Genomic DNA, 20,284 nt, shown 5'->3' on the forward strand with positions numbered 1-20,284 from the left:
CTTTCTTGAATCAATCAAGTAAAAAGACAATTCTCTACGATCATTACTATTTTACAAATGTTTTGATAATCAAATTGTGTTTTAGTTCAAACCATTTTTAAATGTTGAATTGAACTAATCATTTTAATTAACTGTGAAACAGTATAATGATTCTTAATCCTCATTCAAAGAAGAAATCAGGTTAATATGCATTTCTTGATTTTCTGTCTTCAATGAGCGAAGTTTGTAAGTGTGTCAAAGTTCAAGTTTCGGTCAACTGAAAGTTTACTGAAAAGAAATGTCATGTTTAACTTTTACAGCAAGATACTGGGAGAAGGGACTCCACGAAGTCTGGTTTCTTCGTAATATCTCTTTGTCTGTTCTTAAACAATCTTAATCTTTTCCTTGACTTTTCATAACACCTTACATCACAAAACACACCTCTGTTTTGGTCCATCGGCCAATCAGAAACTCCCAAATGAACCGGAAATAGAGCCCTTTAAATGTTGGTACTTCCTAGTTCAACCCAAGTTGCCGTTGGAGTCGAGTGGAGAGTTTGCAGCTCCACTCGTTTGGGAGGACAGAAGTCCAGCCATGATTTAAGGCTCTTCCGAGTATTGGGATTATAACATCTTCCACCTCTGAGTGGAACTCTGACGAACCCCACTCATGTGAAGTCCACTCGTGAGGTGAACTGTTGTTGACGAAGTCCCGTCACCACTCCGTATATATCTCTGCCATCCTACGGAGACGCTGGAACGGTAGCGTTAACTGGAGCTCCTCTTCCGCTGATTCATCGTCAGAGATGTAATGAGTCTAGTCCACTACTGAGCGTACCGAGGAAAGCTGGGTCGGATGGAGGGTGTCGTTCTGTCAACACTTTTCACTCATACACACACCATCTCCCTTCCTCTAAACTTCATCTCTAAAATTCTTCTATCTGCTAAAAATTAATCCAGATATTTTTAGAAATGTCTGAAGCAAAGTTTTCAATCACCGCCGTGTGCTTTGATATCTGCTGTTCTGCTGAAAGTGAGGAAACAATCGCCGTATTGTTCTCACTCCTGTAAAACTGATTAATAAGCTGTCGTTATTTTCAATTATTGCCAATTAATGTAAATGTGTGATGTGTTAAACTTGATTCTGTTAATAAATGACCCAATCGTTTGGTGAGTCAAAGATAATTAACGTCTCACGTCCACATTTTATTAAATTCAATGCACGCATGTTATACAGTCCAGAAAAATGAAAGAACCCGTTTAACAGTATGAATATATCTCATCCGTATATCATACTACAAAAGGAAGTCTGCCACATCCCAAAAATCAAAAATGTTAACAGCTGTTATTGTTCTCACTGTAGCTTCTTTATTACATGAATGTTCTCCGGCTCATGGCTTTTTGTTGTTCTGAAATAAATAAATAAAATAAAAATATTGATGTGAAACTAGTTGGTGTGTTTTGAACAGATAGCTTTGTTTTAAGAGATAAGCTGAACTTGTTTCATACCCAGAGTGCAATTTTAAAAAAGAAGCTCTTTTGATTTGTCCTCATTCCTCTGACACTCTGTCTGCTAAAGGTCACGGTGAAAGCACTAATGGAAACAGATAAAGAAGAAAGGAATTATAGATGAACATATGAAGATTAAGCCTCAATAAAAACGGCAAGCAAACAGTCTTTCATGTATATTAGCAAAACGTCACAGCAGTGCTCGTGCTTCTGAGTCATTTTCTCTGCAAAACAAGATAATTGCCAGGACGCTTTATATTTAGATATGAACTCCACTGTTTTACTAAACTGTAATATCAATTGCATCACCCAGTGTATTTTCTTTTTTTTCATTCAACCTTTATTTAGATAGGTAAATCCCATTGAGCCTCGAGGACTCATTTACAAGAGAGACCTGATTTCAACAAAGAAAGATGACAACAATGGACAACAGCGACAACAATAAACAGTTATAAAAAGTCATACTAGTTTTTTTTGTTTTTTTTTTTTAACAAATAGGATGGCTAAAAGAAAAAGGTAACAAAAAACAGTTAGATTCTAAGGCAAATGTTGAAAACTAAAAACAGGAACATGTCTGCATTGGTCCCTGCCAGGAGTCCAACAGATTCTTAAAGCCACTTAGAGAGGTCAAGGTCAAGGTCGAGGTCGAGGTCTTTTAAATTTTCTTTAAGATTCTGTGTGTTTTTCAAGCAAACTTGAATTTAATATCAGAAAAGTTAGGACAGTAGCAACATTTGCAGTAAAAATAAGAAACTACTGGAAGAGCATTGTAAGGATATTATGCTAACTGTCAAAAAGGTCAGTGAGAAGATTGAGTATAAAAATAGCTTTTACAGAGGCTAAAACTCCCAGTGGTAAAGAGGAAAAAGGCTCACCAATGTGCAAAATGCTGCAGCTAAAAATTGTTACTGTTTTAGAATAATATTCTTAAAGGAAAAAAATGTGGAAAATCTTGAATATCCCATCATCTACAGTTCATAATATGATCAAAGGATTTCAAGAATCTGGATAAAACTGTGTGCAAATGAAAAAGACAAAAGTCAGCGATGGGATGCCTTTGAACTTCTGGCCATCAGATGGCACAGCATACAAAACAGGTCCGATACTCATCATGTTTCACGCCTCGCTTGTTGAGGTAGCTGCCTTGAGCTGTGGCCACAAGATTGTCAGTGCTTCGCGCGGTGGCCATCCACAAACTCGGTGGTGGACACCCCGGGTTAGGGAGGCTGTCAAGCTGAAGGAGTCCTATCAGGCCTTTTTGGCTAGTGGGACTCCAGAGGCAGCTGAGGAGTACCAGAGGGCCAAGCGGTCTGCAGCCTTGACTTTTGCTGAGGCAAAAGCTGGGATGTGGGAGGAGTTCAGTGAGACCTTGGATAGAGACTCGCAATCAGCTCTGAGGAGTTTCTGGCAAACCATCAGGTAGCTGAGGAGGGGAAAGCAGCACTTTACTAACACTGTGTTCATTGAAGGTGGGATGCTGTTGACCTCAACCAGTGATGTCGTCAGGAGGTGGAAGGAATAATTCTCAGACCTTTTCAATCCCATCAGCACATCCTCCCTGGAAGAAGCTGATATGGGGGATTTTGGGGTTGATCCGTCCATAACTGTGGCTTAGGTCATCGAGACATTTAAAAAGCTTTGAGGCAGCAGGGTTTCAGGAGTGGATGAGATTCATCCTGATTTCATTAAGGCTCTGGATGTTGTGGGGCTGTCTTGGTTGACACGCCTTTGCAATGTTGCGTGGACATTGGGGCAGTGTCACTGGATTGACAGTTGGGTGGTGGTTCCCCTCTTCAAAAAGGGGGACCGGAGGTTGTACTCCAATTATAGGAGCATCACTCTCCTTAGCCTCCTTGTGTAGCGGGAAGGGTTTTATGTTAGTTAAAATTCGTTATGAATTTTATTTTGAAGGGGCACCACTCACAGCTCTGGGAGAACTCTGAAGGTCTTAAAATTAATTTAGATTATTATTTAATTACCTCGAATTACCCTTTTACACCGTGAGTTCTTTTATATGAAGGATTCAGATGTCATAAGTAAAACACACATTTTAATACAATTTTGTGATGTTTATTTAACTATGTATGATAAACAACTGTTGGCAATTATTTCTGACATTCAAAATGAAGGCTTTGTTCCAACTGGAGTTAAATGAAAATTAAGTGACCGTACAAATTACAGGTTAGCATGGATTAACAGATAAATGAAATTATTCTACGTGCTTAACCAAACCACAACTGTTAGGATTTGTGGTCAGGAGCGAACCCAGAGTGCAGAACAGGGACTCAACTCGGCAGAAATACAAAAATAGGATTTTAATGGTAAATGAAAGTACAAAATAACAAGCTGACGGGGCAGCAAACTTACATGAACATAGGAAGGAGGCACGGGAAACTCAGGAGACACGGGAGACTCGAGGAACCAGGAAGACTCAGGGAAAGACACAGGAGACCCAACGAAGAGGACGCGACGATGAACAAGACAGAACAGACGGCTTATATACAGAGACAAGACGAGACATAATTGCAGACAGCTGGGACGAGACACGGGTGGTAACAATGGAACTAATGAGGGAGCACGAGGGAACACAGACACAAACCGGGCCACAGAAAAGTACCATCCTTACAAAAACAAGATGCAATTTAGTACAATTTTGTTATTTCAGCAGGGTGGATTACTCCTGAAATTTTACTAAAGAAATACGTTTTGTCGTTCAATAGTTAAAATTTGGTCTGAAATTTAAAGAAAAATAATTACTGAACTGAGTTAATACTAACTTGGTTAATAATCTAAATTCTTGAACACCAGATTAAACCGTCAGAGTATCAGATCAGCTACTCCTACCATGAGTCGTCTTCAAAGGCTGCCAGAAGATAACAGATATTTGACTCTCTATGATTCGATGGTCGGGTGATGTAAAGGTTGTAATTCCTTCACATCCCTGACCTCAACACGAAGAGTTATTCACTGGCTCGAACGGTCAGCCTGGAGCGTTTCCTGGAGTTCTGGACAGCTGTTGTTAACTCTTTGATGAAAACTGCAGGTGTTTTGATTGCTGAAAAGGATTCTATCAAACTTTGACCAAAGTCGAAGCTAATTTTCTCCTTAGAAGTCTTCTGAAGGTTGTGTCTTAGAGCTTAAATCTCCTCCTCGGGAGGTCTTCATCACTTCTTCATCATCATTTTTCTTTTCTCTCCCTCTCTCTCTTTTCTCTCATCTCTCTTCTCTCATCATCTTGTTCTGATCATCTAATATTCTGAGAGGTCTTCTTCTCTTGTAAACAAATGACCACACCTCTGATTTGAAAGAGGTGGTCGATTTGAACCAATCAAAATGAAAGGGCTGAACTTTTATCCACTAAATAAAGTGTTATTTTAATCTGCTCTGTTGAAAAAGTCATCAAATAAAATAATTTAAGACACTTATCAACTTTAAATGAGGTTAAACAATACAAACACTTTGTCAACCTTATAAACAGAAAACAAGTTTGTAAACTTTTGGCCTACACAGGTTAGTGTCAGCTGTAAGGGAAACAACAAGGTAGCTATTTAGTTATTCCTAGTAAACACTTATTTCATTACAAAAACAGTATTAATTCTTCTAGAATGTGAATAAAAAGTCTGTCCATTTTCTACATGCAAGAAATGGGATTCAAGTGTCCAAGTTGGAATTCCTTTGAACAGAGACGAAGCTTTCTGTTATTTATGATCGTTGATGGGATAGACTGATGGCGGCTGGTACAAGTTGATACCAGGACATCCTGGGTGATCTGTGTTAATTCAAACGTCCATTTTGTGGGGTTCACAGAAAGGGTGTTCCAATATTATTCAGATTTATGGATCCTTGGGTTGTCTTACCAACCATAAAAGTCTTCTTTTGACACTTTCCAGAGTTAGAGATGATGAAAACAAACTTTAAACTGTCCCAGGTTCTGAAGTGGGGGTGGGATGTCTCAGTTGTTCAAGGGATGAAGAGTTTCTTTTTTTATTTTTATTTTTCAGAAACATCTTTACAGAATGAACTGCTCAGTCACAGAAATAAAAGGTCTGTTACAAAATGACATTCAGGGACGCAGGTATATCTCTATACTTGGTAAGGTATCATTGGTACTGGAGAAGCGAGTCCGATCATTGGTCGAACCTCAGCTCCAGGAAGAACACTGTGGATTCTGTCCTGGCTGTGGAACATTGGATAAGCTCTTTACCCTCACTATAGGGTCCTTGATATGTCATGGGACTTTGCCCATCCAGTCTACATGTGTTTTGTGGACTTGGAGAAGGTATTCTACCGTGTTCCTTGGGGTACACTGTGAGGGGTGCTCCGTGAGTATGGGATTGGGGGTTCATTGCTACAGGCTGTTTGGTCCTCATATAAGCAGTGCAAGAGTTTGGTTCACATTCCCTATAGTAAGTCGGACCCCTTCAGGGTGGGAGTTGAACTCCACCAGGGGTGTCCATTGTAACAGATTCTGTTTATAACTTTTATGGACAGAATTTCTCAGTGCAGCCAGGGGGTGGAGGAATTCTGGTTCGGCAGACTCAAGATTCCGTCTCTGCTCTTTGCAGATGATGTGGTCTTGTTGGCATCATCGTGCCGTGATCTTCAGCTCTCACTGGAGTGGTTCACAGTCCAGTGTGAAGTGGCTGGGATGAGAATCAGAACCTCCAAATCTGAGACTATGGTCCTCAACTGGAAAAGGGTGGATTGCTCTCTTCAGGTCGAGGGTGAGGGTCTGTCTCAAGTGGAGGAGTTCAAGTATCTTGGCATTTTGTTCATGAGTGAGAGAAAAATGGAGCGTGAGCTTGACAGACGGATTGTTGCAGCATCTGCAGTATTGCAAACTCTGTACCGGTCCGTTGTGGAGAAGAGGGAGCTGAGCTATAAGGCAAAGCTCTCTGTTTACTGGTAGGTCTACGTTCCTACCCTGGTCACGAGCTCTGGTTATTGACCCAAAGAATGAGATTGCGGATACAGGAGGTTGAAATGAGTTTCCTCTGCAGGGTAGCTAGACTTTACCTTAAAGATAGGATGAGAAGTTCAGTTATCTGGGAGAGACTCAGAGTAGAATCACTGCTCCTTCACACTGAGAGGAGCCAGTTGAGGTGGTTCAGGCATCTGGTAAGGATGCAACCTGGGTGCCTCCCTAGGGAGGTGCTTCGGTCATGTCCGACTGGGAGGAGACCCCGGGAAAGACCCAGAACACGATGGAGAGACTGAAGCGTTCTCACAGATCTCTCAGTTGGCCTAAGAACACCTTGTTGGAATCCTCCCAGAAGAGCTGGAAGAGGTGGCTGTAGAAAGTGAAGTCTGGGCTTCCCTGCTCAAGCTGCCCCTAACCCTGCGACCCGACTTCGCAATAAGCAAAAGATAATGGATGGATTGATGGACTTATGTATAAAATTATCTGGCTACTGAACTGCCCTGCTTGTAGTCCAGACCTCTTAGCAATTAAAAAAAAAAAAAGTCCCACTTAATGATGTAAAATATGGGCAAAAATGAGCCAAGACTGTTGTTCAATTACATTTTCTTCCAAAAGCTCCAGCAACTGTGCTCCTAAGTTCATAAAATTTTAAGGACAGTTGTTGAAATATGTTAAGATCCTTCACAGAGGTCAACAAGGTTCAAGGTGATTTCATTGTCGTTCGCAACACATGTGGTACATGGGGTTGAACAAAATTGTGTACCCAAGGTCCCAGTTACATCCGAAAATAGCAAATATATAAAGTATAAAAAAATAAATAGTATACAAGGATCTAAGACATATGCTAAACAATAATGTGAAGGATTTACCTCCTCACTAACAGATGCTGTATTTATATATGCTTTCTATGCTCTAAATGAACTTAATGCATGAATGTATTTTTCTTTGTATTTAGGAAAAGGTTAAAACCTGGTGATCAATTTATTAATTTAACTTTACGATATATTTTTTTTTCTGAGCACTCTCTCCTTCTCTTTGAGGTCATCGGGTCATGTGTTGCCATGGAAGCGCGCCCATGAGCAGAACTGACAAGGAAATGGTGTTTTCAATCAGCCTCACTGGGAAAATCCACACTGCTTGAGAGGGAGGAGAGATGTTTTGGATTCTGATTGGGTTTAGATTGTTGTTTAGATTTAAATTAAAATTGAATGTGAATATGTAAATGTTATAGAATTTATCTCTGGGATTAATAAAGTTTTTTTTTGTTTTGTTTTGTTTGTCTTTTCTAGAGATTTAATTTAGTTAAGTGTGTGTTTATTTTCATATAGAAAATGTAAATGTTGACTCCACCCCTCTTAATTAGAAACTAGGGATGGGGCCGATCCGATCCAGTATCGGTATCGGCCTCCGATACCAGCATAATTTACGTATCAGATTTTCTGATCCTCCTGCCGATATTTCCGATCCATGATGGATGTTGGCTTCAAACTATGGAATGGATTTCCTGGACGGAGGCATGTCTCATGAACCCAGAGTAATAAGACCCGCCTCACATTCAGGAAATCCAGTTCATAGTTTGCAGCCAGCTACAATGTGAGGGCTGAGTTAGCAGCACTGTGGCTAACTGCTAACAAACTTTTCATCGAAACATGTCCGCTGTGTGGAAGTATTTTACACTAAAAACACCACAAAGCAATGCAGCAACGTGCAATGTCTGCAGAGCCATAGCACCACATTAAACCGCGGTAAAGTTAGTTTTATGATGGACAGTTTATTGTGCAACAGTGAGCACGCGTACATGGTCGTAAAAATTTATTTTTGCGCGGACATCCACTTTGAGTCTAATCTGGTACACGCGGACTTCTGCAGATTGAAGTACGCCCGAGTCTGTGGGAGCCTTAATGCTCTGCAGTCTCCTGCCTGAGAGAAGCGGGGCAAAAAGTGTGTGTGATGGATGAGTGGGGTCCTTCATGATGCAGGTGGCCCTCTTCTTGCATCTGGAAGTGTAGATGTCTGTGATGGTGGGGAGGCTGACTCTAACAGACTTCTGTGCAGCCTTCACCGCTCTCTGCAAAGCTTTTCTTTCTGCAGCTGTGCAGCCTCCATGCCACACACTGATGCTGGAGCACAGGATGCTCTCCACTGCACACCTGTAGAAGGAGGTGAGGACTGAGCTTCCCAGTCCAGCTCGCCTCAGCCGCCTGAGGAAGTAGTCTCTGATGAGCTTTCTTGATCAGGCTGGTAGTGTTGTTGTCCCAGCTGAGGTTGTCATTCAGGCAGACACCCAAGTACTTGTAAATGGAGACCACTTCCACTGCAGATCCTCCTATGTACAGGGGCCTACTCTGTCCCATTTTTCGATGTGTTGCTGCCTTAAAAAGCAAACAAACAAACAAAAAACCTTATTTTGCTTTTAAAATGGTACAATTTCTCAGTTCAAGCATTTAAAATGTGTACTATGTTTTATTGTGAACACTGGGCCAGCATCCAATATGTTGAATCAACCATGGGTATAGAAAGCAGCTGACTAAGAACCAAAATAATGCTGGGTGACAACCTAGTTCTTTTGCTGGACAGACAATTGTTTGGTTATGTGCTTTTGCTTTGTCATCAGCCGTGCTGCCTTTCACATATCTGCCACAAAGGCAACAACAATCTCTGGAAGGCCCCAGGCTCGCATCATGGGCAATGACCTCCAGTATGAGGCCGAGGGAGGTGGGGTGGGGGTGGGGGGTGCTGCTGTATTTTGGTCCCAAGCAATGCTGTGCAACATTTAGTCTAGCATGATACAGCCAGGGGTGAGCACCCACGTTTTCTCACACTAAAGGTGCCGAAGGGGACCGAGCACTTTAGGGATACCATCAACCCAGAGGAAGTGTGCCACCATGTTTAAGACCAGCTACACGCGCGAAGTGCGCAAGGAGAAATATGTCTATGATCAGGAACCCGAGGCCTCTGAAACCTCTGCAGGCATCACGGCCATCCAGGGTTGGGAGAGCCTTCAAGAGCTCAACAACCGCTTTGCCCGGTACATCAACAGGGCACGGGTCCTGGAGCAGCGCAACGCCGTGTTTTGTAAGCAACTGGAGACCCTGCAGAAGATGGAAGAAGCCAGTGGGCTGGAGGAGGCCTTCACAGAACAGATTGGAATCAACAGGCAGCGCATCAGACAACTGAGTTCTGATCGCTCCAAACTGGAGCGGGAGCTGAAGGAGGCTTGTCGCATGTTGGAAGAATTCACTAGCAAGTAAGTAAAAGTGGTTGGTTTTAAGTTTGAGTTAAAGGTCAAAGTTTTGTCCTATTGTGCATTAAAGAAAGTTATTTATTAAACTGTAATATAGGTTTAGTGCCACATAAAATTTTAATGACAATTTTAGTTGGAAAAAGTCAGTGTTCTTCGAAAATAGACTATAATTAAAACAATCTTAAGAATTTGTATTAAAATAAACTAGAGCTATTGACGGTAAGAAGATTCTGTCATTTGGGATGAGTCATCTGCAATGTCACTCATTCTGAAGCCCTCGGAAAATATTTAAATTCAACTGTTTATGCAACTGTTTATTTATAATTTGTGATTGTAGATGTCAGTAAGACATTTACACTAATGAAAACGTTTGCATGTTGCATGTATTTTCAGAAACGCAGTAATCATGATTCTGGATACTTTGTAAATATGCTGTATTTTCAACAAAATATAAGGAGACAAACAAAAAAAAAACACGACAGATTATCAGTTTATTGAGTTGTTTGTGGATCTGTTACTCAATTTGATGTCAAATAATAAATAATAAAAAAAGAATTTAACCATCAAAACGTTTCATTTTCCAGATATAAAAATGAATGTGATTGTCAAGAGCAGCTGCGGGGCACACTGGAAAATTTAAACAAGGTACATTATGTCATAACTAATGATTTATAAATTAATGAAAAATATGAAAACAAATAAAAAATTACAAGATTATTTGAATTTCTTGCATAGTTTAGATCAAAGAGAAAACACTATATCATTATATTTTAACTATAAACACACAAAAAATCCTAAAATGGCTAATATGTTAAATGTATTGCATTATTTTATATGTACAGACTTTTTCTCCTTTTCTTTTCCCTAAAGGAGGCAGACAGCGCCCTGCTGAAAAACTTGGAGTACCAGATCGAGTCTCAGTTTTTGCAGGACGACATCAATTCTACCAGAGAAAGGCAGAAGAAGGTCAGAAAACGTGTTGAAAAGATAATAAAAAATAATTTAAAATGTCTAAATTTATGAGTAATGAATGTATATTTGCAGAATATTTTATTTTGTCTAACTGGGTTTACAGTTACAGAAAAGACGTCACGCAATCCAAAATATTATCATGTTTGAACTGAGCAATGATGTGCAAGAGATTGTTAAGCAACTTCTGAAAACAATATAGTAATTTTTTTCATTCAGTCTTTATTTATACAGGTTAATCCCATTGAGCCTCGGGGACTCCTTTACAAGAGAGACCTGAAACCAATTCAACATTATAATTTAGGAAAATCAAAATCAAATGTTTCGTTTCTTGGGGAACTTGATTTTCGTGAAACCAATTATAAAAAAAATGTAACATTCAGTTCTCGTCTGAGTAATCGTCTGGACCACCACCATGTTCAGAACCAGGAGGACAAAGACGTTGTTTGGAACTAAACCAGTAATCAACAAAATCCAATCCCAAACAACAGAAGTGACTTAAAAAGACAAAAAGCTGTAATCTGAGTTTTATAATTGTTTTGTTTTGGATCAAATCCTAGCAGAAAAATTGTAAAACCGTAGTCAAACTTCTGGGTTTGACAGGTACAACAGCTTGTTTGTGCCTTTTCATGGTAGAAACTAAAAAACATTGAGAAGTATGCAATTATAATTTGCATTGGTGAACTGCACATTAGCTTTTAAATGAATTAACTCAGTGCTTTGTCTAATCTGTGCATTTTGTCAACTAGTATAAATACACAATGCACACATTTATGATGATGACAGAAAAATGAAGCTAAATAGTCTAGAGTTTTATTGCCCACAGCCAAAGACAATACTTTATTAGAGCCAGCTAAGCTTTATTACACCCACAGAACCAAAGTGCTGTATCAAACAATACAATCAGATAATAAAGAACAATTAAAATGTTTAAACGTCAACATTTCAGATGGTGTCAAAGGTCAGGGAGAAGATATAGGTTTTAAGAAGGGATTTAAAACAGACAAGGAAGAGGTCTGTCTGATGTTCAAGGTAAGGTCGTTCCATAATTTAGGAGCTGCCGCAATAAAAGCACGGCCTCCGATGAGCTTACGCTTTGTCTTCGGCACAGTCAGGAGCAGCTGATCACATGACTTGAGGGATCAAGAGGGTATGTATGGATGTAGCAGCTCAGACAGATAGGGAGGGGCAAATAAGAGCTTTAAAAGCAAATTAAACAATTTAAAAATGAATCCTAAAATGTACGGGCAGCCAGTGCAGGGAGGCTAAAACAGGGGAAATGTGGTCAAACTTTCATGCGGCAGTTAAAAGCCGTGCAGCTGCATCCTGTACACTCTGAAGATAAGAGGTACATGAGTCACTGATTCCTGTATGGAGTGTGTTACAGTAATCCAGTCGAGTGGTCACAAAGGTGTGAACTACTGTTTCAAAAGGGTGTTGAGAAACAATTTGCTTTACTTTAGCCAGCTGTCTCAAATGGACAAAAAAACAACTGGATGTATGAACTGCTCTGATGTGGTTTTCTAACTTTAGTCCAGCGTTGACTTTGACCCCAGACTAATGATTTTGCCTGACAGTGTGCATTTGAATGTAGATTTAGCAAAATAAGTCATGAACCAATAGTTAAAATTTAATTAAAAAACCATGGAAAATAATCATGAGAGGTACATTTGTAACTGAATAACTTTTGGAATCAGTCCAATTCAAGATGGCTGCCACAGCTAAGCTAAGTGGCTATCACTCAGTCAGTTTAAAACTATAACTTGGAGTGGTAGTAGCTGGGAGTCATACTCAACAAATACTCTGAGCTCTCCACATCTCTGCAAATCTTTTCTACTTTCCCATTAAATGATAATCTTTTAATAAGATATCTCATGAATTACTTGACATGTTTTAGAAAACAAAACTCTTATAAAGTAATCATTAGCGTTCAGATAAATTTAAAATGACTGCCAGAGCGAATCAGGCTTAACCCCCACAAAAAGTGCTATAACTCAGTCAAATTTACAGATTTCAAGTTAGGTTTAGTGTGCTACTAGATGAGGGACATCCACAACACATTCTCTGTTCACTAACTCATCTCGTGGGGGTTTCATAAAATTGCACGAGGTTGTGCAAAACTTTACAACTCATTTCTTAGCGTATGAAGATTGTAATCGAACTCTCTCAGTGTCAAAGGCAATGGGCAATATGCAGTCCTTCAAGTAATATGAGGCCTTTAAAAGAATCAGTGTCTCAATACATTTTAAAAAATTGGTACCACTTTACAGTAAGGCTCCCCTTATAGATGGCTAACAAATAAGTTATAGATACGTTAATAATTCATCTATAAGCACTTTATAAATCATTAATAACTGCTTATTATGCATTAATTAAGGGTGACAGAGAGACAAAACTGACCAGTTTCTTGCCAAATAGTGTGTCAAATTTGTTCACCTATAAATTTCATCTAGAGTTGTCATATTAAACGTTTCAGACTAAGTCACTACCTTGTAAGCACAATAAGCATTTGCAAACCTAATTTTAGCATATGATATTATACTTTATCACTGCATTATAAGTATCTACAAATAATATTATATCCTAAAAAATACATGTTTACAAATGCTTTTTGTGTTTACAAGGTAGTAACTTAGTCTGAAATGTTTAATATAACAACTTTATTTGAAATATATACAGTAGGTGAACATATTTGACAAGAAAATGGTCAGTTTTGTCTCTCTGTCACCCTTAATTAATGCATAATAAGCAGTTAGTAATGATTTATAAAGTGGTTATAGAGGCTTCAATAACATAGCTATAAACTATTTATTAGTCATCTGTAAAGGGAGCCTTATTGTAAAGTGGTACCAAATAAATTCATAATAACCCTTTATCAATGAGATTTATTCATAGGGTTTTAGTGTTGTTTTAAAAGACATGATTTCAATCTGAAGTTATTGTTTTTAACACAGGATTTTATTATTTATTTATTTATTTAACGGACAAGTCTAAAAGGTTTGAAGCGTCAGGGGATGTGCTGAGATGTTCCTGGAGCTCGAGCAACGATTTACTCTTCGTGGTGGAGCTGTAAAAATTGTACAGCAAATGAAAATGGGCGTGTGGGGGGGGGGACATACAAACAAAAAATAAATAAAACAAAAGACCCGCAAATGCTTCTTTGTGTGGCAGAAATGCCTGGAAGTTCCAGAACAACAGTGGCAGAAATGCTGACGCTAATAAAGACTAGAATGTAACACGCTACTTTCAAAAGATGCTCTCGCTCGTGTAATTCTCTCTTTATAGTTTCAGCCGGAGTGGCGTTTGATGATGAATTAATCCCATGACTCTGCAGTGTTTAGCCGCCGTATCAAAGGGTACTGCTGTTACTCGGTGATGTGGAAAAGAATAAGGAGTCATTTCACGTGAATGTTGGCTTTATGAGCTCGAGCTTTGAGGTATCACAGATGAGAGAGAAAATATAGCTGCTCTTTCCACCATGCTGGCGCAAAAGGATTTAAAAAAATCTGTAGATTAAAGCATAATTTGACCATATATTTAATTTAAGCAAATGTATATTTTTACATAAATGTTATGTAGGCAGGTTTAAACAGACTTTCAAAGCATTGTGATGGTTCTACTGGTTTTAATCATTTGGATGCAAGATGCTTTTTTTTTTTTTTTTTGCAGATTCATATTTCATATTTTCTTTTTATAAAATGTTCCCTTTCCCCAGAATCTTGCAGAAATCCAAACCTACGTGAACATTTTGCAGCAAATAAACCAAACACTACCCCTCGTTCCCAATGTGTCAGCTGGCATCTCGGAGGTAAGGGTACTAACGTTGTCATTGTGTGTGTGTGTTTGTGTGTGTGTGTGTCCATCCCTGAGGGAGAAGATGGTGTCTGCGTGTGTGTCATCCCTGCTTTGTGTCCGCTCTTGATGAGGTTACCAGCTTCTCTGTCCAATTGCTTTTCTGCACATGCATTCGTCTGGGTTTTTGTATATATGTGTGCGTGGATGTTGTGTAGAAACAGGCAATAAACAATTCATCAAGACGCGTACAGGTGAGCAATTTGCAAGTGTCAGGGCACCTAATGAAGCAAATGCTATGAGGGACGATTGTGCATGCTAATTTTTCCATTACTCTGCCACAGCGGCTCGTGTTTGACGAGCAGATTGGAGATTTATTTGTTGAAACATTTCTCAGAGGCGGAGCTGCGTCTAAATCAAACGAGCTTTAATTGGCTGAGTTAAGTATCCCGGGGCAACGACAAAGATCTCAGTTTGCTGTTGCAGCAAACTGTGTTGATTTCAACAAAAACAAAAGGGATAATAGATGGAGAAATGGAGGATTCAACGAGCTCGTTCCTGATCTCAGAGCAGTGGAAGATATACGAAGGCAACTGCGTGGTAAAGTGTGAAAACCTTCACAAATCTAAAGTTTGTAAAAAAAAAAGAGTTTGAGATTTCTTCAAATCTGGAAATTTATTGTAAATGACACAAAACTCCAAGATAATTCAGAATCAATTTGGGTTCAATTTTAATTATTTTATCTGATTAAAAAGTCAAAGATGTTGGATTACCATGACAAGGCAGTCTGCCTCGAAGCATGACTTGGTTAGTCATGTACCTTATTCAAAATGAGACCATCCATCCATCATCTTTACCTGCTTCTTCCTTTTCGGGTCACAGAGGTCACTGGTGCAGCAGTCACTGTGCAAGAGGTTGGGGACACTCTGGACAGGTCTCCAGTCACAGGGACACATAGAGACAAACAAGACAAACACCCATATATCTCTCTCACTCACACCTAGGGACAATTTGGAGTCACCAATCAGCCTAACATGCATGTTTTTGGTCTGTGGGAGGAAACCGGAGTACCTGGAGAAAACCCACGCATGCACGAAGAGAACATGCAAACTCCACCCATAAAGGCCCTCGTCTGGGATTTGAACCGGCGACCTTCTCGCTGAGAGGCAGCATCTCTAACTGTACCACTTTGCCGCCAAATGAGACCATAACTTACAAAATGATCATAATTTAATATTAGATATAAAGATCCAGGCTGACATCAAATAAAGTTGTTAAAGAAGTACCGTATTTTTTAGACTATAAGACACAATTAAAATCCTTTAATTGTCTCAAAAGTGAACAGTGAGCTTTATAATCAGGTGCACCCTATGTGTTAATTCTGGTTGTGCCTACTGACCTCAAACTGATTTGATGTGGTTATTGTGAATGAGTTGAATGAATTTTGAGTTCTCTGACTGTTTTGTTATAATCCGGTGCTCCTTATAGTCTGAAAAATACAGTAATAATTGAAATCACAGACCAAGTTAGAAGTAGGATAATATACTTCCTGAATGCAGTCCAGCTTCTGTTTACAAAAATTATGTTTTATATAAAAATAATTGCTCTTTATGATAATAATAATAGGAAAAACGGAATACAAGTAATCAAACAAGTAAATCTCATATCCATCCCTCGCCATTTTATTATGACTCTAAAACACAAATTAATCAAATTAAATGACAAGACGTCATAACAAAACACTCACTCATGTTCTTTTATCCACAGCTTTTAAACTCATTAGGTGAAACCATGTCAAATGCAAAGTAATGAAACAAAGTAATAAATATAAAATGAGATGTTTAAGCCTGTTAGCTTTACTTAAAGTCATCTATATGTGATCCTGGATTCATTTCATTTCCACACCCTTGTCTTCTTTAGATCAGATAACAAACATATTTGATATTTATGTGAATGTTTTTATGAAGCATTCATGCTATTGTGATCCATTTTTCTTCCATACATTTTGGCGCTGTTCTCGTCCTGCAGTTTTCAAGTTATTTCAACAAATCATATATCAAAATGTTCAGCTCTTTCAGGACAGTACTGCTATGACTTTTGGTATTGTGCAACTTTAGCTTTTTGAAAAATTTAGTCTTATTTGCCTATTTTTTTTTTCTCATATAAAATGAATTGAGCTCATTTTACATCCTTCTAATCATTAGATCTGTTTACAACCTTTTATTGCTCCTTTCACTTTTTGTTCTGGTTCAGCTTCTTTCAGCTTTCTTGTGCAAATTTAAACATTTTTTCAGCTAATTCCATCTGTTTCTCAGGTGTTTGTGCTCCTTTCAGGATTTTTGTGCTACCTACAACATTTCTTGTGCTTCATTTAACTTCTTTCTGCTCATTTTAGCTTGTTGTGCTCCTTTCAGCTTATTTCTGCAAGTTTCAGCTTTTTATGCTATTCCAGATAGTGTTTAGGTTTATGCTACTTATTATCTTTTTCAGCTAATTCCACATTTTTTTGCATTAATTTCAATTTGTGCTCTCCACTTCTGGTTATTTAAGCTTCTAACTGCAGTTTTTTTTAGCTACTTTACAGCAATTATTTATTTATTTTATATATTGCTTATTTCAGCTTTTTCCAGATAATTTTCACTTTTTTGTCCTCATTTCTGCTTCTTTCAGCAAACATATTATTTCTGCTTTCTTCTGCTAATTTACAATTGTTCTACATTTTCAGCTACATTTTTTAGCATTTTGTAGCTAATTTCAGCTGTTTTCAGATAAATTCGTTTCTCATGGTAATTTTTGCTTCTTTCAGCCTAATTAACTTATTTCTGCTAATTTATGCTCCTTTCAGCTTATGTCTTCTTGTTTCAGATTTTTTGGCTATTTCAGCTACTATTTAGCTGTTTATGCTAATTTTAGCTTTTTCTGCTAATTCTACATTTTAAGCTCATTTCAGCTAATTCCTCTTCCTTCTAGTAGCTTAAGCTTTTTCTGCCTTTTCAGCTACTTTTCAGCTTTTTGGCTAATTTCAGCTTTTTCAGCTAATTTCTTAATTGTCGTGCTCATTTATATTTATTCAAACCTAATTCAGCAAATATATGTTCTTTCTGCTTTCTTCTGCTTATTTAGACTTGTTCTTCCATTTCAGCTACATTTCAGCATGTTTTTAGATAATTTCAGCTGTTTTTCAGAAAATTCTTCTGCAATAAGCATTCACACCAAATGTTCACAGAAAATGCAATCGCTCTATTGTTTGGAATGCTTTTTGAATGTGTTTTTTTTTTTTTTTTTTTTTTTACTGGAGTAAATAAACTGAAAAGGTCTCTAATGCCAGCTACAATCACTGAAAGACCTTTAAATTAAAAATAAATAAATCAGAGACTAGTTTTTGTATTTTTATATTTATTTATTTATTTATTTGTGGGTGGGTGGGTTCAGCCCCATCCTATAAAAAAAAGCATTCAACAAATTTCAGATTGTAAATGATTTGTGCTAAATGTGTGAAGGAGCAGGATAAACTGTTGGCCCAGAAGAAAGTAGAGGGTCTGCAGAAACAGCTGGAGGAGTACAAGAGCAGCATCTGTCAGCTGCAGGCTCAGAAACAACGCCTGAAGAATGAGGTGAGATACCACAACAACTTTCACAACAATTATATCTGACCACTATATATATATATATATATATATATATATATATATATATATATATATATATATATATATATATATATGTAAATAACAAAGCTAACAACGCTTACAAAAGGATCAATTAAATGTATTTCTCAAATAGATTTTTAAAACACACATGCATTGTAAATCTTTTAGGTCGTTATCAACCTGATTTACCAGAAGGAGGCAGCAAAGATTATCTTTCAGGGAAGACTGAACTGTGAGCCAGAACTGCAGTCTTCAGGATTCTATAATAATTGTAGTTTTATATTGCATGATTACTTCCCTGGCTTATTACTGTTTTTGTGCACAAATGACCCGTACTGAGTCAGTGTTGTGCTTTGTGCATTTTCCATCCATGTGGACATTTCCCCAATAAAAATGCCACCCTCACACGCTGAGAAAAATATATTTATCTGAGAAAAATGATTTACTTTTGACAGTTTCTTATGAAAAACAATAAAACTGTGACTAATTACCTGGAGAACTAACAACATTTTAAAGCAGTTTTGTTTTCTTTTGCTCAACTTATTTTGAGTCAATATCTTACTCACATTCTCTAACATATGAGGCCATTTAAAGCAAGTCTCAAAGGTAAATTTATTAAAACATCTTTGTTTCCCAAATAATTTTGTAATCCTGATCTGTGTATTTTATTATTATTATTTTTCAGACTGCAATGCTGGAGCAGGCTATAAAAGCCACTCAGGACAACTATGACAGCGAGATCCAGACGTACAACGAGAGAATTGAATCCCTTCGTAAGGAGATTGAAGATGCAGAGAGGTCTCTGGATAAGTTCACAAGTGAATGTCGCCACCTGGCCATGTACCAGACATCACTGGAAAACGAGCTGGAGCGATACAAGAGGATCATCGAGAACGAGGACAACAGGTTTACTCTCACACCAAAAATCTCTGAAACACACAGACATGGAGTCCAACAACTTATTTTAGGCAGGGTAACAATGTTGAAACAAACAAAATGTTACTTAGCCAGAAATCTATACTATTTCATCTAAAAATAATAGTAATAAATTCAAACCTTTATTGAATTTTAAATTAAGGATCAAAAGAATATAACAGTCTAAAGAAGAAATGTGGGGGGAAATATACTAGTGTTTCTAAGATAATATATATTTAAAGATATTTTCAAAAGCTGAGGATACATGGATTGGATAATACAGATTTTGAGAATAGTTGAAACTAACAGTTTTCTGAATGTCAGTGATTTGATCTTCTTGATGAAGTTGGAAAAAAAAAATCTACCAGCAGATGGTAGTGTGTAACAGCAAATCATTACTGGAGCTCAAAGAGGTAAATTTTGATGTGGAAAGGAAGAAGCAGGTAAATATAATGGATGCAATGATGGACTGATGGTATATACATGTATGTGTGTGTATACACACACACACACACACACACACACACACACATATATATATATATATATATATATTCTAAAACTGTGCCACTCAAGGTGGCTGCATGTTGGAGTAGCTCTCTTAGATTCATTATGAGATTTTGATTTTGAAAACTTTAATGATTTTTTTTTTTCTGGATGTAAATGGCTTTTTCCAGATGATTACTTTCTCTGATATCAGATGTGTACCACTGGAAGGATTTTTACTGAAATCTTTTTTACATTTGGACATTTGTTATGATGCATAACCATAACAACAAGGTGGTTTTCTACAACAGGGAGCAGCTGATTAACATGTCAAAAGCTCAAAAATATCTCAACAACAGCCACAAATCCTAAATGAGTTGAAAATGAGGTGCCGTTGATGCATTCCCATCTACCTGGAGGCGGTGCTTGAGTGCCTGATCGCAGAGATCTTGGAGGTAGTGGGAAATGTGGCTCATGACAGCGGGAGGACCGAGATCATCCCCCGGCACCTGCAGTTAAGTACGTGGTGACGAGGGGCTCGACGGGCTGCAGGGAGAAATGGTCATTGCTTGTGGAGGAGTTCTGCCCAGCATTCAGGCAGTCCTGCTGAGCAAGAGAGCTGAGAGGTATGCTGGATCTGGGTGGATGGATCGGCATCTGCAACCAGTTTCTTGGAATCCACTTTTGGATGGACTGTTACAAGAGATCCTTCCTGCCCAAAGCCCTCAGCATCTAGAACAACTCTAATGAAACAGGGATGATGAGCTATGACAACAATTAATTTCCCTTTGGGATTAATAAAGTATTTCTGAATTGAATT

At 38.2% G+C, this 20,284-nt stretch overlaps 1 protein-coding gene across 1 annotated transcript in view; it reads left to right on the plus strand.

Moving 5' to 3' along the window:
• Positions 1-9,138: 9,138 nt before the first annotated feature.
• The window catches only part of LOC119413060 (filensin), a 13,513-nt gene continuing 2,367 nt past the window's right edge, over positions 9,139-20,284 (plus strand). Inside the window, exons 1-6 of the mRNA XM_037680076.1 lie at positions 9,139-9,655; positions 10,237-10,297; positions 10,523-10,618; positions 14,337-14,429; positions 17,914-18,027; positions 18,749-18,969. Of these exons, the coding sequence (XP_037536004.1) occupies positions 9,294-9,655; positions 10,237-10,297; positions 10,523-10,618; positions 14,337-14,429; positions 17,914-18,027; positions 18,749-18,969 (947 nt within the window). The 5' untranslated portion in view covers positions 9,139-9,293. The remainder of the gene's footprint in view (positions 9,656-10,236; positions 10,298-10,522; positions 10,619-14,336; positions 14,430-17,913; positions 18,028-18,748; positions 18,970-20,284) is intronic.

Source organism: Nematolebias whitei, chromosome 1 (assembly GCF_014905685.2).
Source record: "Nematolebias whitei isolate Nwh7 chromosome 1, NemWhi1, whole genome shotgun sequence".
NCBI classification, from domain to species: domain Eukaryota; kingdom Metazoa; phylum Chordata; class Actinopteri; order Cyprinodontiformes; family Rivulidae; genus Nematolebias; species Nematolebias whitei.